Below are 14,793 nucleotides of genomic sequence, written 5' to 3'. Positions count from 1 at the left end.
GAAAAAACCTTATTCTTTTGTCTTGTTTCTGAGACAAGATCTAACATTTAGCACAGGCTGGCCTAGAACAGATGAGCCCCTTGCCTCAGCTGGAATTGTAGGTATGTGCCACTGTGCCTAGCTTTTTTTTTTTTTTTTCCTTCAGTCGTGGGGCTTGAACTCTGGGCCTGGGCGCTGTCCTTCAGCTCTTCAGCTCAAGGCAAGCGCTCTACCACTTGAGCTACAGCGCCACTTCCGGCTTTCTGGTGGTTTATTTGAGATAGGAGTCTCACGGTCTCTCCTGCCCGGGCTGGCTTTGAACTGCGATCCTCAGATCTCAGCCTCCTGAGTAGCTAGGATTACAGGCGTGAGCCACCAGCGCCCAGCTTGTGCCTAGCTTTGAAAAGATTATTTTTTGTTGGTGATGGTGCTAGTCCTGTGGCTTGAACTCACAGTGTGGGAGCTGTCTCTGAGCTCAGATCAAGGATTTTATAGGAATAAGGCACTGTCACCTAGCAAAAGGTAATTTTATAATCTATAAATTACCCTAATCATTAAAGTTTACTATAATAACTGTATCCATTATACTTTGTGTATGTGTATACATACAGACCTGTACTGGGGCATAAACTCAGGGCCTAACGCTCTCACTTGCTTTTTTCTGCTTAAAGCTGGCACTCTAGCACTTGAGCCAAACCTTTACTTCTGGCTTTCTGAGGGTTAACTGGAGTTGAGTCTGACAGATTTTTCTGCCTGAGCTGGCTTCAAACTATGATCCTCAGATCTTAGCCTCCTGAATAGCTAGAATTATAGGCAAGAGACACCAATGCTCAGCATTTATTTTTATTTTAATAGATCATAACCACAGGACACACACACACATACACACATGCACACACACCCAAAAGAAAAATCACATCAGGTTCAAGAAACAGAGGAAGGCTAACTTAGACAACCTGAAGTACCTTTTTGAGAAAAGGATGCCCACTCACAGGCTTCATAGACTGAACAGGCTGAACACGGAGTTTCTTCCATTCTTCATTAAGAATCTGAGTTTTTTCTTGGACCTTTGCAAAATTTGCCACATACAGAGCCTAGGAAAGCCAAGGAAAAGACTGCTAGGACTTAAAGATGAGTTAAAAAAATCCAACCCCCATATGGATAAATGTCCAGAAATAACAGTTCAGTTGGGAACTTTTTGTGTGTGCTGGTCCTGGTACTTGAACTCAGAGCTTGGACACTATCTCTAAGCTTTTGTGCTCAAGACTAGTGCTCTCCCACTTGAAACACAGTTCCACTTCCAGCTTTGGTGTTTAATTGGAGATAAGAGTCTCAGGAAGGGACTGGGAAGGTGGCTCAGTGGTAGAGCGCTTGCCTTGTATGCATGAGGCCCTGGGTTCGATTCCTCAGCACCACATAAGCAAAAAGACAAAAGCCGGAAGTGGTGCTGTGGCTCAAGTGGTAGAGTGCTAGCCTTGAGCTGAAGAGCTGAGGGACAGCACCCAAGCCCAGAGTCAGGCCCCATGACTGGACCCAAAAAAAAAAAAAAAAGTCTCAGGAAAGCTGGGTGCCGCTGGCTCACGCCTATAATCCTAGCTACTCAGGAGGCTGAGATCTTAGGATCACAGTTCAAAGCCAGCCCAATCAGGAAAGTCCATGAGACTCTTATCTCCAATAAACCACTAGAAAACCGGAAGTGGTGCTGTAGCTCAAGTGGTAGAGCGCTGGTTTTGAGCTGAAGAGCACAGGGATAGCGCCAAAGCCCAGAGTTCAAGCCCCACAACTGACCAAAAAAAAAAAGACTTTCCTGCCCCAGGTGGCTTAAAACCCCAATCTTGAGCATGAGCCACCAGCACCCAGCTTGGAAACTATTTTTACCTTTGCACCCATATTAGCCTGAAGCCGTTTGAGCTGTCGGAGTCTCATATATTCAGATTTCACTTTTCTCTTCCAATAAGTGATGCATTTCGAAGTTGGGGGATTTGGTATATCCATTTTGTTGTACTCTAAGAACAGAGATGAGACATAGTATTTCATTACCTGGAATGTAAGTATTCCTCAAATTCAAACAAATATGGCAATTATACCTTCATTCTTTTGTGTGTGTGTGTGTGCATGTGCACCGGTGCACACACGCCAGTCCTGGGACTTGAGCTTAGGGCCCAGGTAGTGTCCCTGAGCTTCTTTTGCTCAAGGCTAGCACGCTACCACTTGAGCTATAGCTCCATTTCTGGCTTTTTGGTTGTTAATTGGAGGTAAGAGTCTCACGAACTTTCTTGTCCAGCCTGGCTTTCAATTCCAATTCTCTGATTTTAGCCTCCTGAGTAGGTAGGATTATAGACATGAGCCACCAGCACCCAGAAATCCTTTCATTCTTATTAAATTTATTCATAAAAACACGTCTTGGGGCTGGGAAGGTGGCTCAGTGGTAGAGCACTTGCCTTGCATGCTCGAGGCCCTGGGTTCAATTCCTCAGCACCACATAAGCAAAAAGCTGGAAGTGGCGCTGTGGCTCAAGTGGTAGAGCACTAGCCTTGAGGTGAAGAGCTGAGGGACAGCGCCCAGGCCCAGGGTTCAAGCCCCCATGACAAAAAAAAAAAAAAGTGCTTGCCTAGCATGCATTAAGCCCTGGGTTTGATTCCTTAGCACCACATAAACATAGAAGTGGCATTGTAACTCAAGTAGTAGAATGCTACCCTTGAGCAAAAGAAGTTCAGGGACCAGTGCCTAGGCCCTGAGTTCAAGCCCCAGGACTAGCCAAAAAAAAAAAAAAAAAATCCAGAAATGGCACTGTGTCTCAAGTGGTAGAGAGCTAGCCTTGAGGACAAAGCAGCTCAGGTACAGTGCCTAGGTTCTGAATTCAAGCCCCAGGACCAGCAAAAGAAAAAAAGCTGAAGGCTGGGGTGCAGCTCATAAACAAGGCCCTGGGTTCAATCTCCAGCACCACACACACACACACACACACACACACATACACACACACACCTCTCACAAACAATAGGAACTTGGTATCTTGGAATATGAAAGCTATTTGCTTATCTTGGAATGTGGGGGCTTACTACTTTTAGGGTTCAAAAACTTACAGAATTTATTGCAATGTATTTACTCACCTCATAGAATGCAAGCAGAAGTGTTGAATTTTATAATGTGCCTCTGTTCTTTCAAGGAATGGCAAAATACACAGCTAAAACAAGTGTCCAGCTTTGCAAAAGAGAAAACAGTGGTTTCATTAAATTGGTGCAGTATTTTGACCTGGATACCTTAAGCAAGTGCTCTCCCAGAATTAAGAAGACATTAAGATCCTTTCTCTATTTTTTTTGTTTTTGTTTTTTGTCAGTTATGGGGCTTGAACTCTGGGCTTAGGCGTTATCCCTCAGCTCTTCAGCTCAAGGTGAGCGCTCTACCACTTGAGCCACAGCACCACTTCCGGTTTTCTAGTGGTTTATTGGAGATAAGTCTCATGAATTTCTGGCATGGGCTGGCTTTGAACCGTGATCCTCAGATCTCAGCCTCCTGAGTAGCGATTACAGGCATGAGCCACCGGTGCCCGGCTTTTTCTCTATTTTTACATGTAAGTTAGGACTCAAAAATACTTGATGCCATTTGAAAAGAAGCTTTTACTTGATAAAGTTCTATCCTTCTAGTTACATGTATATACGCATTCTCACAGTCAGTTAGTAAATGATTTTTGAACCAATTTCTAGGTTTAGCCGCAGGCTCAACGAACATTAAATACATGTGAACATTTAAAATGTTCCCTACTCCTGTGACTTATCTGAAAAAAAAAAACTGAAGCATAAAAGGCTGAGGGTTCGGTTCAAGTGGTAAAGCACCTGCCTAGCAAGTACAGACAATGAATTAGAACAAAACGAGCAGGGGTTGCGAGGGTGGTTCAGTGGTTAGAGTGCTTGCCTCACATGCATGAGACCCTGGTTTCAATTCCTCAGTATCACATAGACAGAAAAAGCCAGCAGTGGCACTGTGGCTCAAGTGGTAGAGTGCTAGCCTTGAGCTCAAGAGCTGAGGGACAGTGCCCAGGCCCAGAGTTCAGGCCCCACAGATCAACAAAAAAAAAAAAAAAAGAAAGAAAGAAAGAAAGAAAAGAGCAGATTTGAATTTCTTTCCTCCTAATTATAGAAGCTTTCTTTCTCTCCAAACCTAGGTGCTATCCCTTAGGTTTTGTTTGTTTTTATTTTTTTTTAACCAGTCCTGGGGCTTGAACTCAGGGCCTGGGTGCTATCCTCGAGCTTTTTTGCTCAAACCTAGTGCTCTATCATTTGAGCCACAGCTCCACTTCTGGTAGTTAATTAGATAAGAGCCTCATGAACTCTATTGTCTGGGCTTGGTTCAAAACCTGATCCTCAGATCTCAGCCTTCTGAGTAGCTAGGATTTCAAGTGTGAGCCACCAACAGCTGGTATAACCAGCTACAATGTAAATAAGCCAGACTTCCTCCTTTTACAATTGAAAGTGACATCTGAATCTTGTGTATCCATGAGCAAATATTTATTTCATTTGGCTTTTTAATGAGTCTTCAGCGTCTCTAAAAGTTTATTTGGCAGTTGATCAGCCTCCACAGAGTATATGAAGAAGATGAAACATACCATAAGGGGTAGATAGACATGATGAAAATAAATACCTGAAGTACAACTGTAAGACATCAGAGCAACTGAATCCTAACCAACAACTATCAATCATATCAAAGTTAAAAAAAAAAAAAGCAAACAAAAAACTTAGCATTCACTAGAGCAAGCTTAGAGAACAATGAGTCATCCAGGTTCAGTGAAGTAGGTGGCAAATAAAACTATTTCATATACCTATTATATTTTCCTCCAGTTACTTACATAAGAACAGCATATCTATTCTCTTTAGGTACTTAATAGCCTTTTTTTTTGGGGGGGGGGAATGTTAGGTCGTGGGCCTGAACTCTGGGCCTGGGTGCTGTCCCTCAGCTCTTCAGCTCAAGGCTAGCACTCTACCACTTGAACCACAGCGCCACTTCAGGCTTTTTTTTTCTGCTTATGTGGTGCTCAGGAATTGAACCCAGGGCCTCATGCATGCAAGGCAAGCGCTCTACCACTGAGCCACCTTCCCAGCCCTTAATAGCCTTTTATTTTGCTTCTTTTGTTGTTGGTGGTGGTGGTCGTCGTGGGGCTTGAACTCTAGGCCTGAGCACTGTCCCTGAGCTTTTTAGCTCAGGGTAAGCGCTCTACCACTTAAGCCACAGCGCCACTTTAGTTTTTCTGGTAATTTATTTGCAATAAGAGTCTCGTGGGCTTTCCTACCTGAGCTGGCTTTGAACCATGAGTGTTTTGTTCATAATTCTATATAACACAGTAATACAGTAAACAGCTCAATACGATGGGCAAAAATTTGAACAAAAAAGATATAGGAAGGGTAAAGAAGTTCACTAGTCATTAGGTTGGGATATAGAACAACTGGAATTTTCATAAATGAATGGTGGGAATGCAAAATAGTACATCATATTGGAAAACCAGTTTGCCAGTTTGTTTGTTTTTTTAAGTTAAGCATATGCTTACTGGGCTGGGAATGTGGCTTAGTGGTAGAGTGCTTGCCTAGCATGCATGAAGCCCTGGGTTTGATTCCTCAGTACCACATAAACAGAAAAGGCCTATGTGGCACTGTGGCTCAAGTGGTAGAGTGCCTTGAGCACAGAGAGGTTAAGGAACAGTGCCCAAGCCCTGATTTCTGTGTGTATATACACAGAAAGGATGGAAATATCTCAAAAGAATTATGCTTAGTGAAAGAAAATAAACACAAAAAACTACATATGGTATAATTATGATTTCATTTACAGGCTATTCTACTTGAATGTTTCTGGAAAGGGAAAAACTAGTGACAGAACAGATCAGTGGTCACCAGATGCTGGAGAGGGTAAGGAATTAAATGGAATGTAAGGGAACTTTCTTGCAATGAAAAAATGCTCTTTGCTTTAGTTATGGAGATAGGTACAAGTCTATATTCTCACAAAAACACACGGAAGCCGGATGTAAGTGGCTCATACCTATCATCCTAGCTACTCAGGAGGCTGAGATCTAAGGATTGCGGTTCAAAGCTAGCTTGGGCAGGAAATTCTGTGAGACTCTGATCTCCAATAAGCCACACAGAAAACCAGAAGTGGTACTGTGGCTCAAGTAGTAAAGCACTAGCCTTAGCTGGGCACCAATGGCTCACACCTGTAATCTTAGCTACTCGGGAGGCTGAGATCTGAGGATCACAGTTCAAAGCCAGTCTGGACAGGAAAGTCCGGGAGACTCTGATCTCCAATAAACCACTCAGAAAACTGGAAGTGGAGCTATGGCTCAAATGCTAGAGTGCTAGCCTTGAGCTGAAAAGCTGAGGGACAGAGCCCAGGCCCAGAGTTCAAGCCCCATGACTGAAAAAAAGAAAAAAAAAAACTCACTGAAATATGTAATAAATTGTTAAATTATATTTAAATTTTAATCTACTGAATAAAACTGATGAGAAACAAATAAGTATGATAGGCCAATTTAATCCTTCCTTCCTTCCCCCCTCTCTTTCTTTCCCTCCCTCCCTCCCTCCCTCTCTCTCTCTCTCTCTCTCTCTCTCTCTCTCTCTCTCTCTCTCTCTCTCTCTCTCTCTCTCTCTTTCTTTCTTCTCCCTCCTTTCTGTCCCTGACCTTTTTCACTCAAGGCTGGCGTTCTACTATACTTCTAGCCACAGGGCCACTTCCAGTTTTCCAGTGGTTAACTGGAGATAAGTGTCTCACAAACTTTTCCTGACTGGGCTAGCTTTAAACCATGATCCTCAGATCTATCTAGTGTTTTCTAGAGATATTTACTATTAAAAAATCTGTAGGCAAGTCAGATGTAGGCAAATCCAACCACTCAGAAGGTTGAGGAAGAAGATTGTTAATTTGGTGCCATCTGGGCTACCACAGTAAGACTCCTTTCCCATCTCAGAAAACAAAAAGCCAGGAGCCAGTGGCTCATGCCTGCAATCCTAACTACTCTGGAGGCTGCGAGAAAAGTCAACCCTGGCAGGTAAGTCCATGAGACTCTTATCTCCAATTAACCACTAGAAAACAGGAAGTGGCGCTGTGGCTCAAATGGTAGAGCACTTGCCTTGACTGAATAGCTCAGGGAGAGCACATAGGCCCAGAGTTCAAGCTTCACAACCGACAAAAACAACTATAACTCTTACATAGGCATGGCTTCACAGAAAAAGCTTGTTTCTTAGGAGTAAGTTCAACAACTTCATTATTTTTTCCTTAATACTAATCTATTAATAAGCAGGGTAAAAAAGATTTGGGAGGTTGATGGCAATATAGATTTAAATTGTTTTCATCTTGTTCTTCCCTTTTCAATTCATAGTAAAGGAAGAATGTGAATGGTAAGAATGAACCTACTGAAAAGAGAGCCAGTAATACATAAAATTGAGTCAACTGTGGTAACACAGCTGGATAGAACCTTCAATTAAGGTTATTAAACATATAAGGATACCTTCCCACTTCTCTATTTGCATTAGTTTTAGCTTCTGGGCATTACATGTACAAAAAAAACCACTAGTAACATAAACTGAATTTTAACTAAAGTCAAGTTATAACATTAATATTTTTTAGTCTTGGTTCATCAGGAAAATTAGATCATTTGCATTGGAGGGAATGGTGATAAAAGTCCCTAGTATTAATGTTTTTAGAGACTAGTATTTTCCCAGAGAGAAATATTGGCTCTCAGAATATACAATGCTGATTTAGCAGAGATGCAATCTAACAGACATATAAATCTTGGTATTTAATGATTATTGTTACTCAATTTTAAAAAAGATGAGTTTTCAGTTAGGTATATTTTAAATCCAATTATGAAAGTAAATGAGTCAGGGGCTGGGAACGTAGCATGCATGCCGCCCTGGGTTCAATTCCTCAGTACCACATAAACAGAAAAAACCAGACATGGCACTGAAGCTCAAGTGGTAGAGTGCTAGCCTTGAACAAAGAGACGCTTGAGACAGTGCCGAGGTTCTGAGTTCAAGTCCCAAGACTGGCAAAAAAAAAAAAAAAAAAGTAAATGAGTCACAGAATATATCATATCAAAACTAGTAAATTCTAACCATTACATAACTCATGAATATAGGATTTAAAGTACTGAATGATGACCTAATAGATTAAAAAGGTATGAAGGAAACCAAAACATATGAACAAAAGAAAACAACCAAAATAAGCTGGGATTTTCCAGGACTGAAGCATTCCCTAAGAAAATATTTTGTTGTTGGTTGGTGGTGGTGGTGGTGGGATCAAGCCCAAGGCTTTGCGCATGCTAGACAAATGCTCTACAACCAGTTCATTTTTTAATCCCTTTCCTCAATCTCAATCTATTGTTCAAATCATGGTGGGTTTTTCTTATTACTGGTACCTTAGCTTTTCTTTGCTCAAGGCTGGTGTTCTAACACTTGAACAACACTTCCACTTGCAGATTTTTTTGGTGGATATTTGGAGATGAGTTTTATGGATTTTCTCGTCTGAGATTGTTTCTAGCAATTCACCCCCCTGAGTACTAGTATTATAGTGGTTCAGGAACACCTGGCTTTTTTTTGGCCAACCAAACTTTTCCTGAAAAAAGTTTGCTAATGAACAAAGCAAACCTTGGGCAAAATGTAAACTTTTTTGTTGTTGTTGGTCATGGGGCTTGAACTCAGCCTGAATGCTGTCCCTCAGCTCTTCAGCTCAAGACTAGTACTCTACCACTTGAGCCACTGTGACACTTCCAGCTTTCTGAGTGGTTTATTGGAGATAAGAGTCTCATGGACTTTCCTGCCCAGGCTGGCTTTGAACCGAGATCTTCAGATCTCAGCCTCCTGAGTAGCTAGGATTACAGGCGTGAGCCACAGGCACACAGCCAAAGTGTAAACTTTTAAACCTTAATCTTAGACCACAAAGACATAATGGAAATAATATATTTGGGCTGGGAAGGTGGCCATTGGCAGAGTGCTTGCCTTGCATGCATGAGGCCCTGGGTTCGATTCCTCAGCACCACATAAGCAGAAAAAGCCGGAAGTGGTGCTGTGGCTAGTTCAAGTGGTAGAGCACTAGCCTTGTGCTCAAGAGCTGAGGGACAGCAGCCAGGCCCAGAGTTCAGGCCCCCTGGCCAACAACAACAACAAAAGATATATTTTTCTTGATTAAGATGCAAATTAAAAGCCAGATGCTGTGGCTACAATCCTAGCTACTCAGGGGACTTAGATCTGAAGATGAGAATTTGAAGCTAGCCAGGTCAGGAAAATCCTTGAGACTTTTTTTTTTTTGGTTGGTCCTGGGGCCTGAACTCTGGGCCTGGCTGCTGTCCCCCAGCTCTTCAGCTCAAGGCTAGTGTTCTACCATTTGAACCACGTACCACTTCCAGCTTTTTCTGCTTAGGTGGTACTAAGGAATCAAACCCAGGGCCTCATGGGTGCAAGGCAAGCACTCTACTGAGCCACCTTCCCAGCCCTCTTGAGACTCTTATCTCCAATTAACCACCAAAATGCTGTAAGTAGAGCTGAGGCTCAAATGGTAGAGCAATAACCTTGAGCAGAAAAAACAGGCCCTGAATTAACGCTCCAGGACCAGCACAAAAATAAACAAATTAAAGCCGGGCGCTGGTGGCTCACGCCTGTAATCCTAGCTACTCAGGAGGCTGAGATCTGAGGATCGCGGTTCAAAGCCAGCCCGGGCAGGAGAGACCGTGAGACTCCTATCTCCAATAAACCACCAGAAAACCGGAAGTGGCGCTGTGGCTCAAGTGGTAGAGTGCTCGCCTTGAGCTGAAGAGCTGAGGGACAGCGCCCAGGCCCAGAGTTCAAGCCCCACGACCGACAAAAAAAAAAAAAAAAAAAAAAAAAACTTGTATAAAAAAAAAAATAAAAAATAAAAAATAAAAAAAAAATAAACAAATTAAAGGCAGAAGTATTACCTAAAGGACTAAGAAAGCCAAGCTTCAAATTCCAAAACTGAAGTAGATAAAGTGAATACACTGAATCATTTTTCACTTAGTATGTGTGAAAGTGAGAGTGAGAGTGAGAGTGAGAGAGAGAGAGAGAGAGAGAGAGAGAGAGAGAGAGAGAGAGAGAGAGAATGTGTGGTGCTGAGCGGATGCCAGGCACAGTTTACATGGTAGGCAAACACTAATACAGCTTCAAACCCTCAAATCATTTGATAAAAAGGCTCATAAGTTCAGGTTTAAAACCAGTCCTGGCAAGAACGTCTCTGAGACTCTTATCTCCAGTAAACTACCAAGAAAGCAAGAAGCGGTGCTAAGGCTCAAGTGACAGAGCTAGCCTGAAGCAAAAGAAGCCCCAGAACCAGCAAAAATAAAAAAATGAAGAGTTCATTTTCACTTCAGAAATTTAAAGCTGTGCTTCAGTATCAAGTTCTATAACTGACCTAGAAGTACACTGCTTATGCATGGCAGAATTAGGAGCCAGATCTATTGACTTCTACTTCCATAAATCTTGTCACTATTCCACAAATGGACACTAAACTGAGCAGCATTTAGGTGCTTGGGGTTCATCAGTGAATAAAACAGACCAGTATCTGTGCTTCTGGAGAGTTGATTCACAGTGTGATATACATGCCAATCATAACCCGGGTGATTATTAATACATTGCATTTTATAGGCGATCCTTATGTTTGTATAAGTATCTCCTAATACACTCTCTTAATGTAAGTCTTTTTTAATCAGTGCCACTATTAGAGATTCCAAGGTTTAGAAAAAGGAACTTTTCAAAGTAACTTCTGATAGCACCTTTTTAAGTTTGAAAAGTTATTCATTCAATACCTTTCCTTTATCTTAAAATCAGTGGATGGGGGAATTGTTCTATTCAGAGGCATTGTGGTAACAGACCTACAGAAAGAATCCCTTTGAATGCCATCTCCCTGCACACCCAATTTTATGTACCTAAGCTCTTCCCATTTTTTCTTTAGCCAACCATTTACAACCCTGTATCTTTCCTCATCAAAAGTCCCCTCTCAGTGCCTGGTGCAGGTGACTCACGCCTGCAATCCTAGCTACTCAGGAGGCTGAGAGCTGAGGATTGGAGTTCAAAGCCAACCTGGCAGAAAAATCACAGTGAGACTCTTCTCCAATTAACCACTCAAAAACTGGAAGGGGTGCTGGGACTCAAAGTGGTAGAGTACTAGCCTTGAGCAAAAGAGACTAGGGACAGTGCCAAGGCTCTGAGTTCGAGCCTCAAGACCGACAAAAAAAAAAAAAAAGTTCACCTCAACCATTCCCTTCATCTCCCCGGAGTCACTTTTTTGTTGTTGTTAATGTCAGTACTGGGGCTTAAAACTCCAGACTTCTTACTCTCAGTTGGCTTTTGAGCTCCAAAGCTGGCATACTACCACTTGAGCTATACTTCCATTTTCAGCTTTTTGAGGATTAATTTTTGGCCTGGGCTGGCTTAGAATCACAATCCTCAGATCCCAGCCTCCTGAAAAGTAGCTAATGTTACCGGCGGTGAGCCACTAACACCCAACTAATAGTCACTTTTTATTATTTTTTTTGGTCAGTTGTGAGGCTTGAACTCTGGGCTTGGGCGCTGTCCCTTGGCTCTTCAGCCCAAGGTGAGCGCTCTATGGCTTGAGCCACAGCACCACTTCCAGTTTCCTAGTGGTTAATTGGAGATAAGAGTCTCAAGGCCTTTCCTGCCCGGGCTGGCTTTGAACCGGGATCCTCAGATCTCAGCCTCCTGAGTAGCTAGGATTACAGGCGTGAGCCACCAGCACCAGGCTACATTTTTTTTTTTTAACCACAATTACTTCCTGGCAGGCCTGGCCTTTTGCTTTAAGGCACTTTCACTTGTGTCATTTGATGTTCTGAAGAATGGGGGGGGGGGGAGGTAGGGGGTAGGGATTGGATCTGGCTCCAGGATGAAGAGGAAGGGTGAAGAAGAGTCTTCTTATTCAGGACCAGAACTGGAGTGAGGCCGGTAACAGGCCAGTCAGACGGGCAGAGTGCAAACAGGTGGGAAGGCACTCGCCGAGCACCAGGCGCCTCAAGAGCCTCGTGCACCCCGCTGTAGTTCCGGCTGTTTTGTTCTTTAAAAACTGCCACTGCTTCCTCAACGTCTCCCCAAAGCCATCACAAGCCCAGCCCTGGCCTCTGGCCCTCAGGGTTACACAGTCCCAGGTCCCTACAAGTCCTCCTCCAGTGCCACCGCCCACCCGCGCTCACGCCCACCGGCCCGGCCCACCCTCCCGCGGGGTTCCGGGTCCCCAGGCCCGCCCCCGCCGCTGCGCCTCCGGGGCGCGCAGCCCTCCGGGCCTCAGACGCCGTCCCCCGCCTCCGAGCGCTCCCTCGCCGCGCTGCCCCCTATCCTCCACAGCCCTCAGAGAGCGAGAGAGCGAGAGAGACTCCCCGCCACCGCCACCACCCCGGGCCAGGCCTGCGACGTCTCCCTCAGCTTCCTCCCAATTCCTGGATCCCTTCGCCTCTCCCACGCTCAGACCCAGGCGGCGGTGTGTGGAGGCCCAGCCCCACCGCCCGGCCGGGGCTTGTTTACCCACTCACCCTCCATCCTGAGCCGCAGGGACCGGCCGTTAGGACGCATGCGCGCAGTGGCCCCGCCCCCCCAGTTCCGTGGCCCCGCCTCGCACCCCCTTCAGCGCATGCGCACTGACCTAGTGGGCCACCTGGGCTTCCTTCTTCGCACTTCTGTAATTTGGCGCCAATAACCCTGACTCTGATGACCTGCAGTGGTTCTGCCCAAGCCGAGTGGTTTCCTAGGTGGCTCTGTCGAGAAGAGGAAGGTTCTGTGCAGAACTGGAGTCACTGATGTGTGTGTGCTAGTCCTGGGACTTGAACTGAAGGCTAGGGCACTGTCCCTGAGCTTCTTTTGCTCAAGGCTAGTGCTCCAGCATTTAAGCCATAGCTCCATTTTTGGCCTTTTTTGTTGCTAATTGGGGATAAGAGGCCCACAGGCTTTCCTGTCTGAGTGGGCTTTAAACCTCAATCCTCAGATCTCAGCTTCCTGAACAACTGGGATTATAGGTCTGAGCCACCAATGCCAGGCTTCACGGCTAACTTCTTGAAGATCCAGCTGTGCACTATCTCCATGTGCTGGAGACAAGCCACATATGCCCTTGGTTTTGTTGTTGTTGTTGTTTGTTGTTCTTATTGGTGGTGGTTGTGGAGCTTGAACTCTGGGCCTGCTGACCCAGAGCTCTTCAGCTCAAGACTAGTGCTCTACCACTTGAGCCACAGCGCCTGCCTCCAGTTTTTTCTGCTTATGTGGTGCTGAGGAATCAAACCCAGGGCCTCATGCATGCAAGGCAAGCACTCTACCACTGAGCCACCTTCCCAGCCCTGTATGCCCTTGATTTGATGCTTCACAATTACCAGTGCCCCAAACACTGATGTATGAGCCCTTAATTCTTGCTTTATTTACTCCTGATTACTCCATTTCTGTCAATAGTTCTCCCGGTCACTTAAATGAAAAAAAAAAAAAAGTAACTTGAATCAAAATATCTTCCCACAAGATAATATAGTTATTACAAGGGGGGGGGGGGCTGGGAAGGTGGTTCAGTGGTAGAGCGCTTGCCTTGCATGAATGAGGCCCTGGGTTTGATTCCTCAGCACCACATAAGCAAAAAAGCTGGAAGTGGCGCTGTGCTCAAGTGGTGGAACCCTAAAAAAAGGAGAAAGGGTAACTTTTCAGGTGCTAATATCATTAGCAATGAAAGATTTTTTTTTTTTTTTTTGGTGCCAGTACTGGGGCTTGAACTCTAAGCCTGGGCGCTGTCCCTCAGCTTGTCAGCTCAAGGCTAGTGCTCTACCACATGAGCCACAGCGCCACTTGCAGTTTTCGTGATTTATTATTAAGAGTCTCACGGACTTTCTTGCCCTGGCTGGCTTTGAATTATGATCCTCAAATCTCAGCTAGGATTACAGTCATGAGCCACCAGCGCCCAGCAGAAGATATTCTTAGTAGGTACCACAATATGATGTAATGAGAAGGGTTCAAAAAGGCATATGCTGAATTTAATAATGAGAAAGCACTGGAGAAAGAAAGAAGGAAAGGAAGGAAGGAAGGAAGGAAGGAAGAAAGAAAGAAAGAAAGAAAGAAAGAAAGAAAGAAAGAAAGAAAGAAAGAAAGAAAGGGAAGACAAGAAAACTGTCCAGAGTCTGGCACCACAGACTTAAGCATCTAATTCTAGCTACTCAGGAGGCTGAGATCTGAGAATCAAGGTTCAAAGCCAGCCAGTCTGGGCAGGAAAGTCCTTGAGACACATATCTCCAATTAACCAGCAAAAGCCAGAAATGGGCTCAAGTGGTAAAGTGCCAGCCTTGAGTGAAAAAACTAAAGTACAGTGCCCAGGTCCTGTGTTCAAGCCTCAGGACTGGCACAAAATATATTGTCATGCCATTTTCAGGGAAATAGATGGACCTGGAAAAACTTATACTAAGTGAAGTAAATCAGGCCCAGAGAGACTAAGGATGCATGTTTTCCCTGATATATGGAAATTAAATCGAATATATAAATATATATGTAAGCATTTAAAGGGTCATATGAATACATACACACACACACACACACACACACAAATGTGTTAACATAAGTATAGTGTACACAAGGGAAAAGTCCAGTGGTGTAACTCCTTTGAGCAACCTACAGTCTTAACAAAGTGGAACTTGAGGTGTGTGTGGAGGCAAGGTCAAGAAGAAGGGGATAGTTGAATGAAAAGAGGAATGGTAGGAAAATGCAGTCAGAAAATAAAGGGGAAAAAAAGAAAAATGCAGTCAGAAAACTTGATGTATATATGTACAAATGGAATTAAGAAAATTGCAGGGGGGGGAGG

General features: G+C 44.2%; 1 protein-coding gene across 2 annotated transcripts in view; it reads right to left on the bottom strand.

Annotated features, from left to right (window-relative positions):
- Positions 1 to 12,539, bottom strand: part of Ezh1 (enhancer of zeste 1 polycomb repressive complex 2 subunit) — a 40,859-nt gene extending 28,320 nt beyond the window's left edge. Inside the window, exons 1-4 of one of the 2 annotated variants that reach the window (XM_070027977.1) lie at positions 12,506 to 12,539; positions 3,090 to 3,180; positions 1,858 to 1,985; positions 945 to 1,073 (exon numbers count right to left, since the gene is read on the bottom strand). In XM_070027977.1, the coding sequence (XP_069884078.1) occupies positions 945 to 1,073; positions 1,858 to 1,974 (246 nt within the window). In that variant the 5' untranslated portion in view covers positions 1,975 to 1,985; positions 3,090 to 3,180; positions 12,506 to 12,539. Of the gene's footprint in view, positions 1 to 944; positions 1,095 to 1,857; positions 1,986 to 3,089; positions 3,181 to 12,505 lie in introns of those variants that run through there. The other variant, XM_070027978.1, reaches the window with a different exon arrangement.
- Between the last annotated feature and the right edge of the window lie 2,254 nt (positions 12,540 to 14,793).

The sequence above is a fragment of the Dipodomys merriami genome, unplaced genomic scaffold (genome assembly GCF_024711535.1).
Source record: "Dipodomys merriami isolate MVZ:Mamm:240054 unplaced genomic scaffold, mDipMer1.0.p SCAF_19, whole genome shotgun sequence".
In the NCBI taxonomy this organism is placed as follows: Eukaryota; Metazoa; Chordata; class Mammalia; order Rodentia; family Heteromyidae; genus Dipodomys; species Dipodomys merriami.
The sequence above is the reverse complement of the archived record's forward strand: the minus strand, read 5'-3'. Positions and strand labels throughout refer to the sequence as shown.